This window comes from Microcaecilia unicolor, chromosome 1 (genome assembly GCF_901765095.1).
Source record: "Microcaecilia unicolor chromosome 1, aMicUni1.1, whole genome shotgun sequence".
NCBI classification, from domain to species: Eukaryota; Metazoa; Chordata; class Amphibia; order Gymnophiona; family Siphonopidae; genus Microcaecilia; species Microcaecilia unicolor.
This window is the reverse complement of record NC_044031.1, coordinates 728843832-728860711: the sequence shown is the minus strand read 5'-3', so window position 1 is coordinate 728860711 and position 16880 is coordinate 728843832. Positions and strand designations below refer to the sequence as shown.

The window sequence follows — 16880 nt, the reverse complement described above, 5'->3', positions numbered from 1 at the left end:
TTTAATACAAAAGAAACTTGAAAAACAGATGATGCGGTGACCAGAATTGAACACAGTTACACCATGGAACGATACAAAGGCATTCTAAAACAGAGTGGAGGAGTAGCCTAGTAGTTAGTGCAGCAGACTTTGATCCTGTGGAGCTGGGTTCAATTCCCACTGCAGCTCCATGTGATTCTGGGCAACTCACTTAACCCTCCATTGCCCCAGGTACAAATAAAGTATCTGTATACAATATGTAAACCTCTTTCAACATAGTTGCAAAAACCACAGGAAGGTGGTATATCAAGTCCTATTCCCCTAATTTCTATTTTCCATTCCTTTCCTGGTAATACCTAACATTCTGTTTGTTTTCTTCGCCACCACCGCACACTGAGCAGAGGGTTTCAGCGTATCATCAGTGATGGCGCCTAGGTCCCTTTCCTGGTCAGTGACTCCTAGTGTGGAACCTTGCATTACGTAGTTACAATTCGGGTTCCTCTTTCCCACATGCATCACTTTGCACTTGCTCACATTAAACACCATCTGCCAATTAGCAACAAATTCTACAGGAAAAGTCCATAGATCATTATTAAATTAGACTTGGGGAAAATCCACTATTTCTGTGATAAGCAGTATAAAATGTTTTGTACTTTTTTGGGATCTTGCCAGGTATTTGTGACCTGGATTGGCCACTGTTGGAGACAGGATTTTGGGCTTGATGGACCTTTGGTCTGTCCCAGTTTGTCAATACTTATGTACTTATGTGCAGGCAAAGGCATAAGGTTAAGGTCAAGGTCACATAGGCTAGGGAAGACAAGCAAGATATCATTAGTGAATTAATAGAAATTATTACCAAAACCTTCAATGGAAGTTGTCAATGAACTAAGAAATTTATTAAAAATTAGGGGAGACAAAATGGAGCTCTGAGGAACACTACACTGCAAATAGTAAAAAGCAGATGGAACTTAAGAACAGAGCCGGGCAGACTTCTACAGACTATGACACAGAAACACCAAAGAAAGACCATGATCACGTATATAATCTCACTTTCATTGTTGATTTAATCTTGAATTGATAATGAATGTGACTATTGGGCAGACTGGATTGGACTTTTCAGGTCTTTATCTGCCATCATTTACTATGTTACTATGTAGATGTAATTTAACATAAAATACAGACAACCCTAACCACACGCCATCCTCAGTCCCATAGAGACAAAAATCCAGAAGATACAGTATGACTCCAGTACTTATTTTAGCACCAACAAAAGTCCAAGAAGGAAACAATAAACGACAGCATACTTGTACAAGAAAGCCACAAACACTGCTTGTCACAGAGCCAGCTCCATCTTCAGCTCTGCCATAAAGTTTCAAATCATTCTGGCTTTATCCAAACACCACAATTCTCCCAGCAAAAATGCCAGGAAGCTGGGGATATGAAAGCCATATTAGAACAAACCAAGGAGCACAACATTCAGTGCACAGCTAATCTTCAAAGAAAAGTCCCAATTTGCCTTGCCTCAGTTTGGTGCATCAAAATAAAAGCCCCAAGGTCCAGGGAACATGCAGGAAAGAGTGTCCTCAACTGGATTCCAACACGACTGGACTCAACACAGACCTATGTTTTGCTAAAATATTGCATCATCGGGAGTACAAGCTGGAAAAAAAACATACACATAACACCATAATAACACCAATAATTGGGGGCTAACAATTATTGGTGTTAATTGGCAACAATTTAGATTTACACGCACATCATGATAAGTGCTATTCTATAATGATCCATGCACAAATCTTATAGCATACGATTCATAAGGGGGGATGGGCATGGATGGGTCAGGGGCATTCACTAAAGATGTGCACAGTATTACTGAATACTTACGTGCCAGGATTTACAATAGGTTTCTGTTGGTGTAAATCCTTGCACCCAATATGTGGTGAGTTGGCTCTAAACGCTATTCTATAAATGGCTTGCAACTCAAAGTGCTGTTTATAGAGTAGCACTCCGCACAGATTATTTTTGGCGCCCAAATTTGAGTGCCATTTACTGAATCTAGTCTGAATGGCATTAAAAGCTCCACTTAACACAAGACTATCTGTACTTCAGGAAGCAGGTGAAAGCTTGGCTCTTCAACCAAGCCTTTAATGGAAGAAGTAACTAACTTGTTAGTCTCACTCACACACACAAGGATTGACTCGGGCTGCACAAACTGCAGCAGGACATGTTTATCCACTCCTACCCTAGCTGAGATGATATTTAACCATCTGTCTGACCTCATGTGCAACTTTCTTCAAATCAGTCACCTTACTTTCTAATTCTTCCTACTTTTTTACTCATCTATATGTTACAACTTTGCCTTACCCTTCACTACCAATTATAATGTTCTATTACGTATTGTGTTGTCATTGCAAGTAGTATTGGAACCTATGATAGTAATGGACTCCATAAATTATAAGGATAGATCTTAATACACAAGTATTTCCCTATTTGGAGATTTGAGGTTCCTATTTGAGTAATTTAGTTATATTGATTCCCGTGTTGGAATCCTTAAGCATACTCCCAAAAAGACCTGCAAACTGATGTTGATATTTTCAAACTTCTTTGAGGGGTTTTATAAGTAGTATACCATGCCATACTTTGTATTGTTACTTGAATATTTTTACTGTTGTAATTGCCTATTGCTCACGTTTGATCTATTCTTACTGTACACCGCCTTGAGTGAATTCCTTCAACAAGGCGGTAAATAAATCCTAATAAATAAATAGTCCTAAGTCCATTTTAAAGCATTACAGTATTAAAAGGGGTAATTCTACTTATTAAATGGGGTAATACATTAGGATCAGGCATTAATGCTCTTACAGGCCCTTTTACTAAGCAGCGGTAGGGCTAATGCATGGGTAGAATGCGCCAAATTGCCACTGCAGCAGGGGTAGTGTGCGCACCCTGCGGTAGTTTCAAAGTTGGCGTGCGCTGTTTCTTACGGTAGAAAATAATTTTCTATTTCTACCACCGGGACATTCCCAGCAGTAATTGGTAGCATGGCCACATTGGCGCGGGTTGCATGATTATTGCACTAGTAGCATGTGATCCCTTACCGCTAGGTCAATGGGTGGCGGTAAGAGCTCAGACAATAAATAGCCGTGCGCTACTTTTAATTTTAGCGCACAACCATTTACCGTCCTCATTAAAAGAAGCCCTTTTTCCTAGCCGCGGTAAAAAATGGCCCAACGTGCGCCAATTTCGCGAGTCCACACTACCGCAGGCCACTTTTTACCGCAGCTTAGTAAAAGGACCCCTTAGTAAATAGACCTTTTAGTCATGATTTAATCAAATGGAGTCAAAATAAATCTAACCTTTTCTCCCCTTAGGGTCTTTATCAGAATACAGTGGCCTTATTCGGCCTGGAGATGAGCTCCTGCAGCTGCACACAACTTCCCTGCAAGGGCTCACACGATTTGAAGCTTGGAACATCGTCAAGTCCTTACCCGATGGACCCATCCAGGCCACCATTAGGAGAAAGATCCTGGATTCTGTTCCAGTCACTGGTACAGGAACCGCCCCGAAAGAAAACTGAAATATCTGAAGAAGGAACTTGTCCCTGCATTTCTGTACTGAAAGGTATTTTTATCCACATAACCCACAGAGAACGAATCTACCAACCAACAGAGGTCTTCACCTCTCAGAAAGCAGACTGCAGATTGTCCTAATTCAAAGAAGGATTGAATGTATAATTATGTGTAAAATCTGGATTCAAATATTCATAAGCAGCTGTCACAGATTCACATTGTAAAACTGTCCAAAGGCAACTAATAATGTACCAGAGCAGTAAAATACTGGCTTATATCCATTCTGTGCAAATCTGCTTTGGTACCACAAACTGATGCAAACGTCACCTGATTTAGCTAAGGGTGTGATTAGAAGATTATATCTCTGTGGAACCAGCTGTTCATTTGTGACACTGCAAGAATATATAAATATTTTACAAGCACCCATTAGGGCTTGTTTTATAGCAGAAAGAAACTTAGTTTACCAGGTTTTATAAGGTGTTCAATCATTTGTTGCAGTAATAAAGAACCATCTGCTAAATTCCAAAAACAATGTTTCACCGACAGCAAACATCTATAAAACATATGAAGGAGTTACGTTCAAATGAGCCTCTACAGAGGTGAATTCAATAAAACCATGTATATATATTTTTTCTCTCCTTGTTCTGTCAATGTCCAAAGAAAAACTGTACAGCACTGAGCAATGGAAACCTGTTTTGTGGTTCCATATTCTTTTGCAGCATTAAAACATGTTTATAAGAATAAATTCATAGCCATCCAAAATTGAGTAATTTATTTATTTATTTATTATTTATTTGTTGCATTTGTATCCCACATTTTCCCACCTCTTTGCAGGCTCAGTGTGGCTTACAATACATCATGGATAGTGGAAATAAGAAGAGAATAATCATTTGGTATTACAGAAGAATTTTGGGTTACATGGTAGTGGAATATATGATAGTAATATAACAGAAGGCATTATTAAACATTTATTAATAACTGAGGGGGTCCTTTTACTAAGGTGCGCTGAAAAATGGCCTGTGGTAGTGTAGGCGCATGTTTTATACGCGTGCAGATCCATTTTTCAGTGCATCTGCAATTCTGCCTTTTTAAAATACATTTTGACGGCTCGAGCTGGAGGCTCCGCGGTTAGCATGAGCTGAAACTCTGTTTGTTCAACCCTATTTTGTCTCTCTACATGCCGCATACTAAGAGGAAGGGGGTGTTAAAGGGTTTACTACCGTCAGCCCGATTACCTGCCCCCGGTCAGCAAACGCTTCTGCGTTATGTCTCCAGCACCCCAGCGAGAACCGGTGAGAGGGACCCCGCATTTGGATTTGTGGAAGGAGCGACATCTCCATTAGGGGTAGAGACATCGTTATCCCCACCGGACTTTAACCCACCACTTTGTCCTGCACTCCAGCGGTCGAGTATTGAGGACCCGAAGGAACCGGAAGTCGGGGACCGAAGGCCCTCAGACGGAGGTACTCTGCCCCAGGAAGCAGACGTTACAACCATGGAACAAACGGTTCCACAAGCGGTAACTCTACAATCCATTTGGTCAGCTATTCAACAACTGACGACTCTGGCTACAAAAACTTCTCAGGATATGACTTTGCTGGTAAATAAAATAGATGCTTTAACGCTAGCTCATGAGGATGTTAAAATAGATTTGTCTAATCAAAAATCTGAAATCTCATCTCTGAAAGCAGTAACAGATAAAATTAAGGTTTCCTTAAAATTAGAAATTCTTGAAAACTATAATAGACATCTGAATCTACGGATTTTAAATTTTCCTGTTTCACCTGGAATCGCCCCGATTGATTTCTTGAAAAAATATTTGATGGAAGTTTTGGCTTATCCTCAATCCGCAATTCCGCCGATAAATAACATTTACTATTTACCTGAACCTAAACAATCTAAGGCGAATCCAACAGAAAAGATACAGACACCTGAACTGAATCTACAAGATTTGTCAGCATTATTAGAGGAATCTATATCAGAAATATCAACGCGAAGGACTCTTTTGGTATCATTCGTCTTTGAGCAGGATATGAATGCCTTATTAAGACTCTACTTTAAGAACTCAAATAAAGAATTTTGTGGCCATAAAATCTGGATCTTTCCAGATGTGGTTAGATCCACACAAGATCGTAGAAAAGCATTTCTTGTCTACAGAGAGGAGGTTAAAGCATTGGGAGCTTCCTTTGTATTGGCTTATCCATGCAAATGTTGTATTAAATACCTGGGAAATAAATACATCTTTTTTGAACCAGGTCAGCTTAAAACGTTTATAGATAGTAAGAAACTGTCCAGATAGTGATTGATGAGTATTAAGAAATAGTATAAAAAGCTGGGGGTTGTATAATTATACTACAGCAAGATGCCCACCGGAAGGGTGGAAGGCCAGATTTTAGGACTCAGGCTGTAAAAATACCAGCTAGGTTTAAAAATCTATGACTGGCTGAGCAAGGACTTGCTCTTCCTGCAAGTTAATAGAATCTGAAAAAAAAAAGCAGATGATACAATGATACAGAGGTAATACAGAGTTCATGAGATGGTATGAAAGGTATTGAGATGGTATGAAAAGTATTGCAGCCGGAAGATGTGAAACTGTTATCTCAACGCTTCCCAAAACATGTTGATAATTAGCAGTAGCTGAGAACGGAAGGAGGTGGGCACATCCGACAGCAGACAGCATGGGAAAGTATGCTCTCAGAAATGCGAAATATTAGCTAGGTATCTCACCATTCACTTCTATGGAGAGGATAGAGTATAAAAGAAGGAAGATTTTGGCTTGGTTAGAGAGTCCTCTCCAAAGCTCCTGTCAGACGGCGAAGCTCTGTCCGGTTGTACCCAGAATCTGTCTGCTGAATGTACCTGATTAAAGTCTGATGTACAAATAAAATCCTTATTCGAAATGATGATTTGTGGGCTTAACTTAATGATGAAAGGCTGTAAGTATAAATGCTTCTGCTGTATCAGGCTATCACTCGCTGCATTATATAACTTGTAACCTAAATCCAGTTTGTCATAAGGCTGGTATCTGTTCCTTGCCAGTGCTGAGAGGCGGACTAATGCGGGTCTCTTAGATCTAACGTCTCTTTCAGTGGCAACTCCTCTTAGAACTTCACAACCCCCTGATTGCCCCAGTTCTAGGGCTATTCAGAGATGGAGTCAGATTAAGGTCATTTAAGCCTTCTTGGGGGGGCTCAGGACCCCTTAATTCACGACAGGGTATACGAGCCAGGCCATTTACTTTAATGCATTACTTTCATGTTTCTCCTTTAATTTAGATTCTCCTCTCCTTATATAATTGTGGTCTAAGAAAGCGATATATCTTTTCTTTTTTTTTGTTTGTTTATTTTGCCTATTTTTTTAGAGAAGCAAAATAGTTGTGGAGACTAACATTTCTCCTTTTTGGATTTGGATGAATGATGCTATTTCTCTAATTACATTGCTGTATTTCCGATTTATAAGTACTATCTTGTAAATTTTGAAAACTTAATAAAGAAATTTAATAATAAAAAACATTTTGACCGAAAATGGACGTGCAGCAAAATGAAAACTGACGTACATCCATTTGGGGTCTGAAACTTTACCGCCCCACCCATCGACTTAGCAGTAAGGTCTCACGCATGAACCTGGCAGTAATGGTCTACGCATGTCAAATGCCTTTACTGCCCGGTAGCACCGTGCACCAGAAAATAAAAATTATTTTCTGGTGCACGTAGGGGATGTGCATAAAAAATGAAATTACCGCCCGGGCCACGCGGTAGCCGGGTGGTAACTCGGAACTGGTGCGTTGGGTGTGTGTAGGCACTCACACAGCTTAGTAAAAGAGCCCCTGAATCATAATTGAAGTGGAACTTGTGCATATGCTCCAGACAGGTAATAAACACTCTGCTGACTCAGCAATAAATTTTAGCTCCATGAAGATCACCAATCGGCTATTAGAGAGCTCTCCCTTTCACTCACTATTAGACACATCCATTCAGTGCATGTGGTAGCAACATCACTGCTTTTTTTACTGAGACCCTTCAGAGGCAATTTCATAACAGGGTGTCTGTGGGCCTTTTTACAAATTCTCCCGCTCCAAGAGAAAGCCCAAGACTGTAAACATGCTCATGTAGTCTATGCATGCACATACATGTTTATAACATATGCATGTATTCCAGGGGTTCTCAACCCAATTCTCAGGGCACAGTTAGCCAGTTAGGTTTTCAGGATGAAGTGGGTGGTAGTTTCTCTATTATGGCTTTTAGCCATGGAAGGTTTATTTGAGGGTTTGTTAGGAGTGAATGAAGAAATTTCCATTCTTGTTTCTAATTTTAGGCAGGGGAGATTTGTTCCTTTAAGATTACGAGATAGATGTTTGGGGGCCCTTTTCCTAAGCTGTGTAGGCGCCTAGGTATGCCCAACGTACGCCAATTTGGAGTTACTGCCCGGCTACCGCGTGGCCCGTGTGGTAATTTCATTTTTTTAATGCACGTCCGCTATGTGCGCCAGAAAATATATTTTATTTTTTAGGCGTGGTGAAAATCGGGTGGTAACTCCGACTTGACACGCGCAGGCAATTACTGCATGGTTAACGTGCGAGACCTTACCACTGTCATTGGCTGGTGGTATGGTCTCAGACCCAAAATGGACGCTTGGCAATTTTTATTTTGCCGCACATCCATTTTCGGCAAAAATAAAAAAGTCATTTCTTGTAGGCGCGCTGAAAAATGGATCTGCGCGCGCCTAAAACCTGTGCCTACAGTACCGCAGGCCATGTTTCAGCGCACCTTAGTAAAAGGACCAATTGGTGAGTTGTTCAGAAAGGATGAGCCAGATTGTTGAAGTAGTACAGAGTGAAAACAGAGTGGTTAAACCTAAGGGGAAGGTACGATCTGATCGTTCTTCCTTGCGTTATGTCTCTCTGGACCCACCCTATGTAGAAATGACCACAACTCCTATCCCTTGTTCTTATATGAATGCAAGGTCAGTTTGTAATAAGACACAGTTGTTACGGAATATGATTGGGGATTCAGAGGTGAGAATTACTTGTATTGTGGAAACCTGGCTAAGAGATAACTCTGAAAGTATATTATAAGAATTATGTCCTCCTGGTTTTAAGATTTTATGTGTTAATATTTATTTATGTTGATTTATATATATTTATGTTGATTTATATACCGTGTCTTATTGCAACTGCAAAACAGAACGGTTTACATATATATTAGTGTATACAAATAAACAAACATAGGAATTCCATTCATGACAGGAAAGCACAGCAACCAGGATAGACTACATAATAAATCAATACAAATTAAAAATCTAATATACAGTTAAGCTACCCCATTTTTCTTAGAAGGAGGAAGGATGGAAGTTTAGCAGTTATTTATAAAAGTTTTTTTTTTTTTAGATATTATGAAGGTGAAATCTTACTCTGAGCCTGGATTAAAAGCTTTATGTTGTCACCATATATTGTTTTGGACTCTGCTCACACCTTTTTCAGTAGTAGCTCAAGGTGAGTTTCAGTCAGGTACACTGGATATTTCTCTGTCCCAGGAAGGCTCACAATCTAAGTCTGTACCTGAGGCAATGGAGGGTTAAGTGACTTGTGCAAGATCACAAGGAGCAGCAGTGGGATTTGAACCGGCCACCTCTGGATTGCAAGACCGGTGCTCTAACCACTAGGCACCCGGCTCATGCGCTAAGATCTCATCAAAGTTATATGAATGCATTTCAAATGTTGTTTTATCCTGTTCTTCTCTAGTTATGGGGAATTTTAACTTACATTTGAAAAATGGGCTGTGTGAGGATGTTAGTGATTTTTTAAAACTTTTCTGAGAAATCTTTTTTCATTCTGAGATTTGTACCATCCCATTAAAAAGGTCATTCTATGGATTTTTGTGAATTTTGGTGAATATTTTTGTGCATAATCAGCTGATGTCTTTGTGTAAATAGGTACCTGTTCCTTGGTCAGACCATTATGTTTGTACTTTTTCTTTGAATCTGATATTGTCTCATGTGTCTCAGAGACCCCAGAAAAAAAGTTGTGAGCAGTAGAGGTAGAATTGATTCACAGAGGTTTCGGGAAGGGGTTGGTTCATCTCCGAATCCAGAATATTCTGACTTTGATATCTCCTGAGGGATGTGGTTAGAGAATGTCTCTTCTGTCTTAGATGTAGTAGCACCATAGCAGGAGAAACAAGTACTGAGTAGGGTCAAACACTCTTGGTTTTCTTCTGCTTTGAATATTCTTAAGTAGGAGTGGCGACAGAATGTATCTGGAGAAAATCTGGTGATTCTGTACTTTAGAGATCAATGGAAGAGACTATTTGCTCAATATAAATCTCAGATCAAACAGGCTAAGAAAGAGTATTACTCTAATTTTAATTGGCCTAGATAGACCGAACTTAAATAAATGATTTCGTATTATGAGACAGTTAACAAATTGCTCATTTAGGGCCCTGTTTACTAAGCAGCGTTATAGGTGTGTTAACGTTTTTAACATGTGTTAACCATGTATACACGTTAACCATGTATGTGCCTACAATATCCCTATAGATGTCTACATGGTTAGCACGCACGCTAAGTGTAGGCACGCTAAAAACACTAACACACCTTAGTAAACAGAGCCCTTAATGTTAAACAGGCTACAGCAGGGGATCTTGCATAGTTTTGCTCTGATAAAATAAGCACTATATTTAGATCTTTTGATTGTACTGAGGGAGATTGTGTTCATTGTAGAGTAAATGCCTCTACTGTTGTTATGTAGATTATCAGAGATCGGGGGGGGGGGGGGGGGGGTGTCTGCCACTGTATTGCTATGGTTTGAAGGTTTTTTGAAGAACAGGCAATACAAAGTGTTGAAAGATGGCATTTATTCAGATCATTGGATAACCTCATGTGGTGTGCCTCAGGGATTGCCAATATCCCCCTTATTGTACAATCTAGATATAAGTACACTGAACAAAGCTTCTATGATTTGGTCTAAAGAAAAATGTTATTCCAGCTTCCAATCAACTTGATGGTACGAGTTTTAAAAGTGAGACTGTTTCCAGAGTGTTAGGTACTTTATTAGATTCCTCTTTGAGTTTTGAAGCACAGATTAATTCAGTGGTTCAAAAATCATTTTATAAACTAAAACAACTACGATTGATCCGTTCCTGTTTTTATCAACAGCATTTTAGGGTGTCAGTTCAATCGATAGTTTTGTCTTCATTGGACTACTGTAACTCTTTGTATACTAGGTTACCTATGAAAGTCATGAGGAAATTTATGTCTGGTTCATCTTTGTTCATCTGTCATTTTTTCTAATCTTTTGCGTTGTTACCAGTGCGCTTTGTTCTGTGTGTTTGTCTCTGTTCGTCCGTCATTTTAGCAATTCTGTGCCTTTCTAAATCGGCGTTTCTTTTTCTGTTACTTGCACTTCCCTCATCAGTCATCTTTTGTATCCTGGACCTCTTCCTTGCAGTGGCTTGTTGACTTTCACGTGCCTTTTCGTCTTCACTCAGAGCTGCACGCCTTTTTCGTTGTGCTTCAGCCTGCTGCTCAGCAGTTAGTGTTCTTCTCCTATGTCGTCTCCTTCTCTTGCCTCCCATGCCATCCATATCCTGCGATTCACCTGTGTGAGAGTGTGGTGTGTGAGAGAGAGATAGAGAGAGAGTAGTAGAGACAGAGAGAGTGTGTGTGTTTGAGAGTGTGTGAGAGTGAGAGGGAGAATGTGAGTCTGAGAGAGAGAGTGTGTGTATGAGAGAGTGAGTCTGTGTGAGAGAGTGTGTTTGAGAGAGAATGTGTGTGAGAGAGACTCTGTGCAAGTGTGTGAGTGTGAGAGAGTGAATGTGAGAGAAAGTGTGTGAGTGCGAGTGAGAGTGAGCATGAGAAAGCGTGAATGTGTAAGTGTGTCTGTGTGACACAGAGAGTGTGTGACAGAGTGAGTGTGTGTGTGACAGTGTGAGAGACAGAGGGTGTGTGTGTTTGAGAGATAGAGAGTGTGTGAGACAGAGTGTGTGAGAGAGAGTGTGTGTGAGAGAGACAGAGAGTATGAGAGAGAGAGTGTGAGAGACAGAGAGTATGTGTGTGTTTGAGAGTGTGAGTGTGAGAAAGTGTGTGTGAGAGATAGAGTGTGTGAGACTGTGTGTGTGTGAGTGTGTGTGTCTGAGAGTGTAAGACAGAGAGACAGTGTGTGTGTGTGTGACAGAGAGATGAGTGTGAGAGTGTGTGTGTGAGACAGTGTGTGTGACAGAGAGATAAGTGTGAGAGTTTGTGTGTGAAACAGTGTTTGTGAGAGTGTGTGTGAGAGAAATAGTGTGAGTGTGTGTGTGACAAAGAGAGTGTGTATGTGAGTGTAAGAAAGAGTGTGAGAGAGATAGACTGTATGAATCCATGTGAGAGTGCGTGTGAGCCCCGTGCCAGCCTGTGTGTGTGTGACCCCCGTGCCAGCCTGAGTGTGTGTGTGTGTGTGTGAGAGAGTGTGTGATAGAGACTGTGAGAGACAGAGTGTATGAATCCCTGTAAGACAGGGAGAGAGACCAAGTGGAAACCTATTATCTTCCCTTCCCCCCTGCCAGCCTGAGTGTATGTGTGAAAGAGTGTGAGAGACAGTGTGTGTGTGAGAGAGCGTATGAATCCCTGTGAGACAGGGAGAGACGGAGTGGGTACAATAGAGTCCGTTCGGTGCAGGAGTCGGAATGTCAGTGGCGAGTTGTGTGGTACCGCACTCGCCCGCTTCCCGCCACCGTACTGATTACGATGCAGTTGTACTGGCGCTGGACTGTTGATGTAAACGGGCAATTTTTTCCGCTAGTTGCTGCCTCGTGGCCATTCTGATTTTCACACGGTGCTGGGCGAGCAAGGTAAGCCTCACCCTTATTTCGCTGGCTGTCTTGTGTGTGTTGCTAACCTCCCCTGACGTCAGCTGGCTGCACAAATTGTACCTATGGGTTTGCTGTTTCCAAAATTGACATATCCCAATCACTAAATTGAAAATGAAATTATTTTTCTTCCTTTTGTGCCTTCAGCACACCAACAGGGATTCAGGGAAAGACATTATTACTGCCCTGAGCACAGTGACAGGGAGCCCGAGAGAGACATTATCACTGCACAGGGACAGGGAGCCTCGGTAGAGTCATTATCACTTCCTCAAGCATAGAGACAGGTGAGCCTTGGAGAGACATTATCACTGTCTTCTGTACAGAGATAGGAAGCCTGTGAGAGACATTATTATTGCCCTGAGCATGATGATAAAAAGACGTGTGCAGTAACTACTCTTTGTGATCTAAGGGCTCTTTTCATTTCTCCTCTTCCCTGCCCTGCCATCCATCTCCTGTGATTCTCTCCTGTAATGTCCTCCCATCCCATCCATGTCCATCAATTCTCCTCTATCCTGCCCTCCCCTTCCTCCCTCCCTCCCCTCGATGTCCTGCGATTCTCAACTCCTGACATCATCTCGCCTCCAGCGTTCTCTTCCCCCTCATTGTTCCGCCCTCTGACGTCATTATGTTTGACGCGAGGGCGGGGCAATGAATGGGAATGGATGTTACGAACCCAGGCATCCAGACTTAGAATGTTGGAGGTGCAAATTATTATATAGGATATATTCCCTTTGAAAGTTGGTGTAATGGATACATATATGGACTGCACAAGTCAGGCAAGTTATTAGCATATTACCCTCTTAGAGGGCAACTTTCAAACAATGCACCTATATGAAAAGTCTGTGGGTACTTTTTACTTCACACTGGTTTTCAAAAGAAAAACTGTCATTTTGAAACCAATTTGGAGAAAAGGTACAGGCACAAATGTGCACCTGTTTGTTCAGGCATTGTTTGCCACGAATGCTTATGGGTATCTTTTTGTAAATGTACAAGGATGCATGTGAGTGAATTCTCTGTCCCAACCCCTTCTTCAGCGATACATACATACATACACGTAGGTGTGGAGTAATTTAAAAAAACAAAACAGATTTCTGGGCAAACTAACTAAATCCTATATAATAATTCTCACCTCCAACTTCTAATGTGCCTGGTACTGTGGCTCCCTTGGAGGTGGTCTGCTTGGCAGTTTAGAATGCACTGATAGCTGATTCCAAGGCAGAGGGGCTTGGGTGTTGCGCCGAGGGGGGGCACTGAGAGTTGATTCGTAGGCAGGGGGAGGAGTAGGGAAACACTCCTCCCCCTGTCTGGGAAACAGCTGTCAGTGCCCCCCCTCAGCGCAACACCCAAGCCCCTGCCCTGCAAAACTGCGAGCCAGGCAGGGGGAGGAGTAGGGAAACACGCTCCGCGTGTTTCCCTACTCCTCCCCCTGCCTACGAATCAGCTCTCAGTGCCCCCCCCCTCGGCGCAACACCCAAGCCCCTCTGCCCCGGCGCAGCACCCAAGCCCCTACCCCCCCTTGACGCATCACCCAAGACCCTCCCCTGAAACGCGGCTCCGTAGACAGCCATCTGGCATTGGCTGTCGGCACTGCAGCCGCTCCTCCTCTCCTCTCAACGTCACTGCCCCTGCAGGAAGACCCCGGAGGAGCGCAGCGACGTCAGAGGGGAGAGGAGGAGCGGCTGCAGAGATGTCAGCCAATGCCAGATGGCTGTCTATGGAGCCGTGTTTCAGGTTTAAAATCTTTTTTTGGCTTTTTTCTATTTGTACCGGAGGCTGCTGCTCAACAGGAGATACAACAACGGCCGGACAGCGTTAGTATTGGTGGCTGCGGGTGGCGAGGGGGTTGATGTGCCCGAGGGGGGGGGGGGTAGGGGAAGAGGAGGGTCGCTGGACATGGATGGCTGCAGGGGGGGCAGGGGAGACCGAAGGGATGCTGCAGGGGGGGCAGGGGCTGACGAGGGTCACTGGACATGGGTGGCTACAGGGGGGGCAAGGGGAAACGAGAGGAGGGTCATTGGGCATGGGTGGCTGCAGGGGGGCAGGGGAGAGGAGGGTTGCTGGACATGGGTGGCTGCAGGGGGGGGCAGGGGGAGAGGAGAGTCACTGGACATGGGTGGCTGCAGGGGGAGCAGGGGAGAGAGGAGGGCCGCTGCACATGCGTGGCTGCAGGGGCAGAGGAGGGTTGGTGGGGAGGGGGTCCTGAGACCAGATGGGTGGCTGCAGGGGGGGCAGGGGAGACAGGAAGGACACTGCGGGGGGGGGGGGGATTACCTTGCTAGCGCCCGTTTCATTGCCTACCGAAACGGGCCTTTTATACTAGTAAACAAATAAAAATTTAGGTGCTGAAATGTCTTTGAAGGCCGTCCCCTTAGAGGGCAGTTTTTTATGGCCTTTAAGTCATTTCTATTCCGCTTTACCTGGGAGGCTCAAGGCAGATTCCAAAAGAGAAATAAGTGGACAAATTCACCATAGTACAATGAATCAATCAAAGGATCTAACTATTAGCAGAGAAATCCATCAGATATTGATTGAACAGGAGAGACTTAATCGCTTTTCTAAGATAGAATAGCAAGTGATCTCTCTGACGCCCTTAGACTACTTATTCCAAAGCTCTGGGCCTTGGCCAATAATAGATCTGCTCCTAGTTAGTACATAAGTACATAAGTAGTGCCATACTGGGAAAGACCAAAGGTCCATCTAGCCCAGCATCCTGTCACCGACAGTGGCCAATCCAGGTCAAGGGCACCTGGCACGCTCCCCAAACGTAAAAACATTCCAGACAAGTTATACCTAAAAATGCGGAATTTTTCCAAGTCCATTTAATAGCGGTCTATGGACTTGTCCTTTAGGAATCTATCTAACCCCTTTTTAAACTCCGTCAAGCTAACCGCCCGTACCACGTTCTCCGGCAACGAATTCCAGAGTCTAATTACACGTTGGGTGAAGAAAAATTTTCTCCGATTCGTTTTAAATTTACCACACTGTAGCTTCAACTCATGCCCTCTAGTCCTAGTATTTTTGGATAGCGTGAACAGTCGCTTCACATCCACCCGATCCATTCCACTCATTATTTTATACACTTCTATCATATCTCCCCTCAGCCGTCTCTACTCCAAGCTGAAAAGCCCTAGCCTTCTCAGCCTCTCTTCATAGGAAAGTCGTCCCATCCCCACTATCATTTTCGTCGCCCTTCGCTGTACCTTTTCCAATTCTACTATATCTTTTTTGAGATACGGAGACCAGTACTGAACACAATACTCCAGGTGCGGTCGCACCATGGAGCGATACAACGGCATTATAACATCCGCACACCTGGACTCCATACCCTTCCTAATAACACCCAACATTCTATTCGCTTTCCTAGCCGCAGCAGCACACTGAGCAGAAGGTTTCAGCGTATCATCGATGACGACACCCAGATCCCTTTCTTGATCCTTAACTCCTAACGCGGAACCTTGCAAGACGTAGCTACAACACAGAAGACACTATCAGTCTAATCTCTTGCAAAGAATGAAGAGTTCTAGAGGGAGAATACATTAAAATACATTAGCAAAATTATCTGGTACCTGGCCATATAAGTGTTTCCATTTGTTTATAGAAAGGTTGTCAGCTGTTTTGAAGGAGACTCAACGTTGGTCATTAAAAAATAGGTTAAAATTAAATGTGGATAAAACAAAATTTGTATGGTTCAGTATGAAGGTAGATAATATTCCATCCTCTATTCAATTATTAGAACATAGTAACATAGTAGATGACGGCAGAAAAAGACCTGCACGGTCCATCCAGTCTGCCCAACAAGATAAACTCATATGTGCTACTTTTTGTGTATACCTTACCTTGATTTGTACCTGTCCTTTTCAGGGCACAGACCGTATAAGTCTACCCAGCACTATCCCCGCCTCCCAACCACCAGCCCCACCTCCGGTTCTGGCACAGACCGTATAAGTCTGCCCAGTACTATCCCAGCCTCCCACCACCGGCTCTGGCACAGACCGTATAAGTCTGCCCAGTACCATCCCCGCCTCCGGCTCTGCCACCCAATCTCGGCTAAGCTTCTTAGGATCCATTCCTTCTGAACAGGATTCCTTTATGTTTATCCCATGCATGTAGAAGGTATGACTTTTAATGTGGAAACAGTGTCTAGAGAATTAGGTGTTTGGCTGGACTCATCTCTGACTTCTGAACCTCAGGTAAATTTGGTAGCTAAGAAGTCTTTCTTTAAATTGAAACAATTACGGCTTATACGATCTAATTTTTATCAGAAACATTTTAGAGTGTTGGTTCAGGCAGTCTCTTTCTATGCAGCAAATTTAGATAAAAGATGTTCCATCAACACACGACTCATCGGGCATTAGAAATGTAAACTGCATGTATCGTTCTTTAGTTACAAGCAGAGCATTCAATCAGTACACAGGGGATAGAGTAAGCACAAGATATATGGGAGGAGAAATGATATTTCCATTTCCGTGTGTGATCTTTCGCTACAGCT

General features: G+C 42.8%; 1 protein-coding gene across 1 annotated transcript in view; it reads left to right on the top strand.

The window, feature by feature from the left end:
- Positions 1 to 4313, top strand: part of IL16 (interleukin 16) — a 140766-nt gene extending 136453 nt beyond the window's left edge. The window contains 1 exon segment of the mRNA XM_030192022.1: positions 3351 to 4313. Within this exon segment, the coding sequence (XP_030047882.1) occupies positions 3351 to 3556 (206 nt within the window). The 3' untranslated portion in view covers positions 3557 to 4313.
- Positions 4314 to 16880: the final 12567 nt, after the last annotated feature.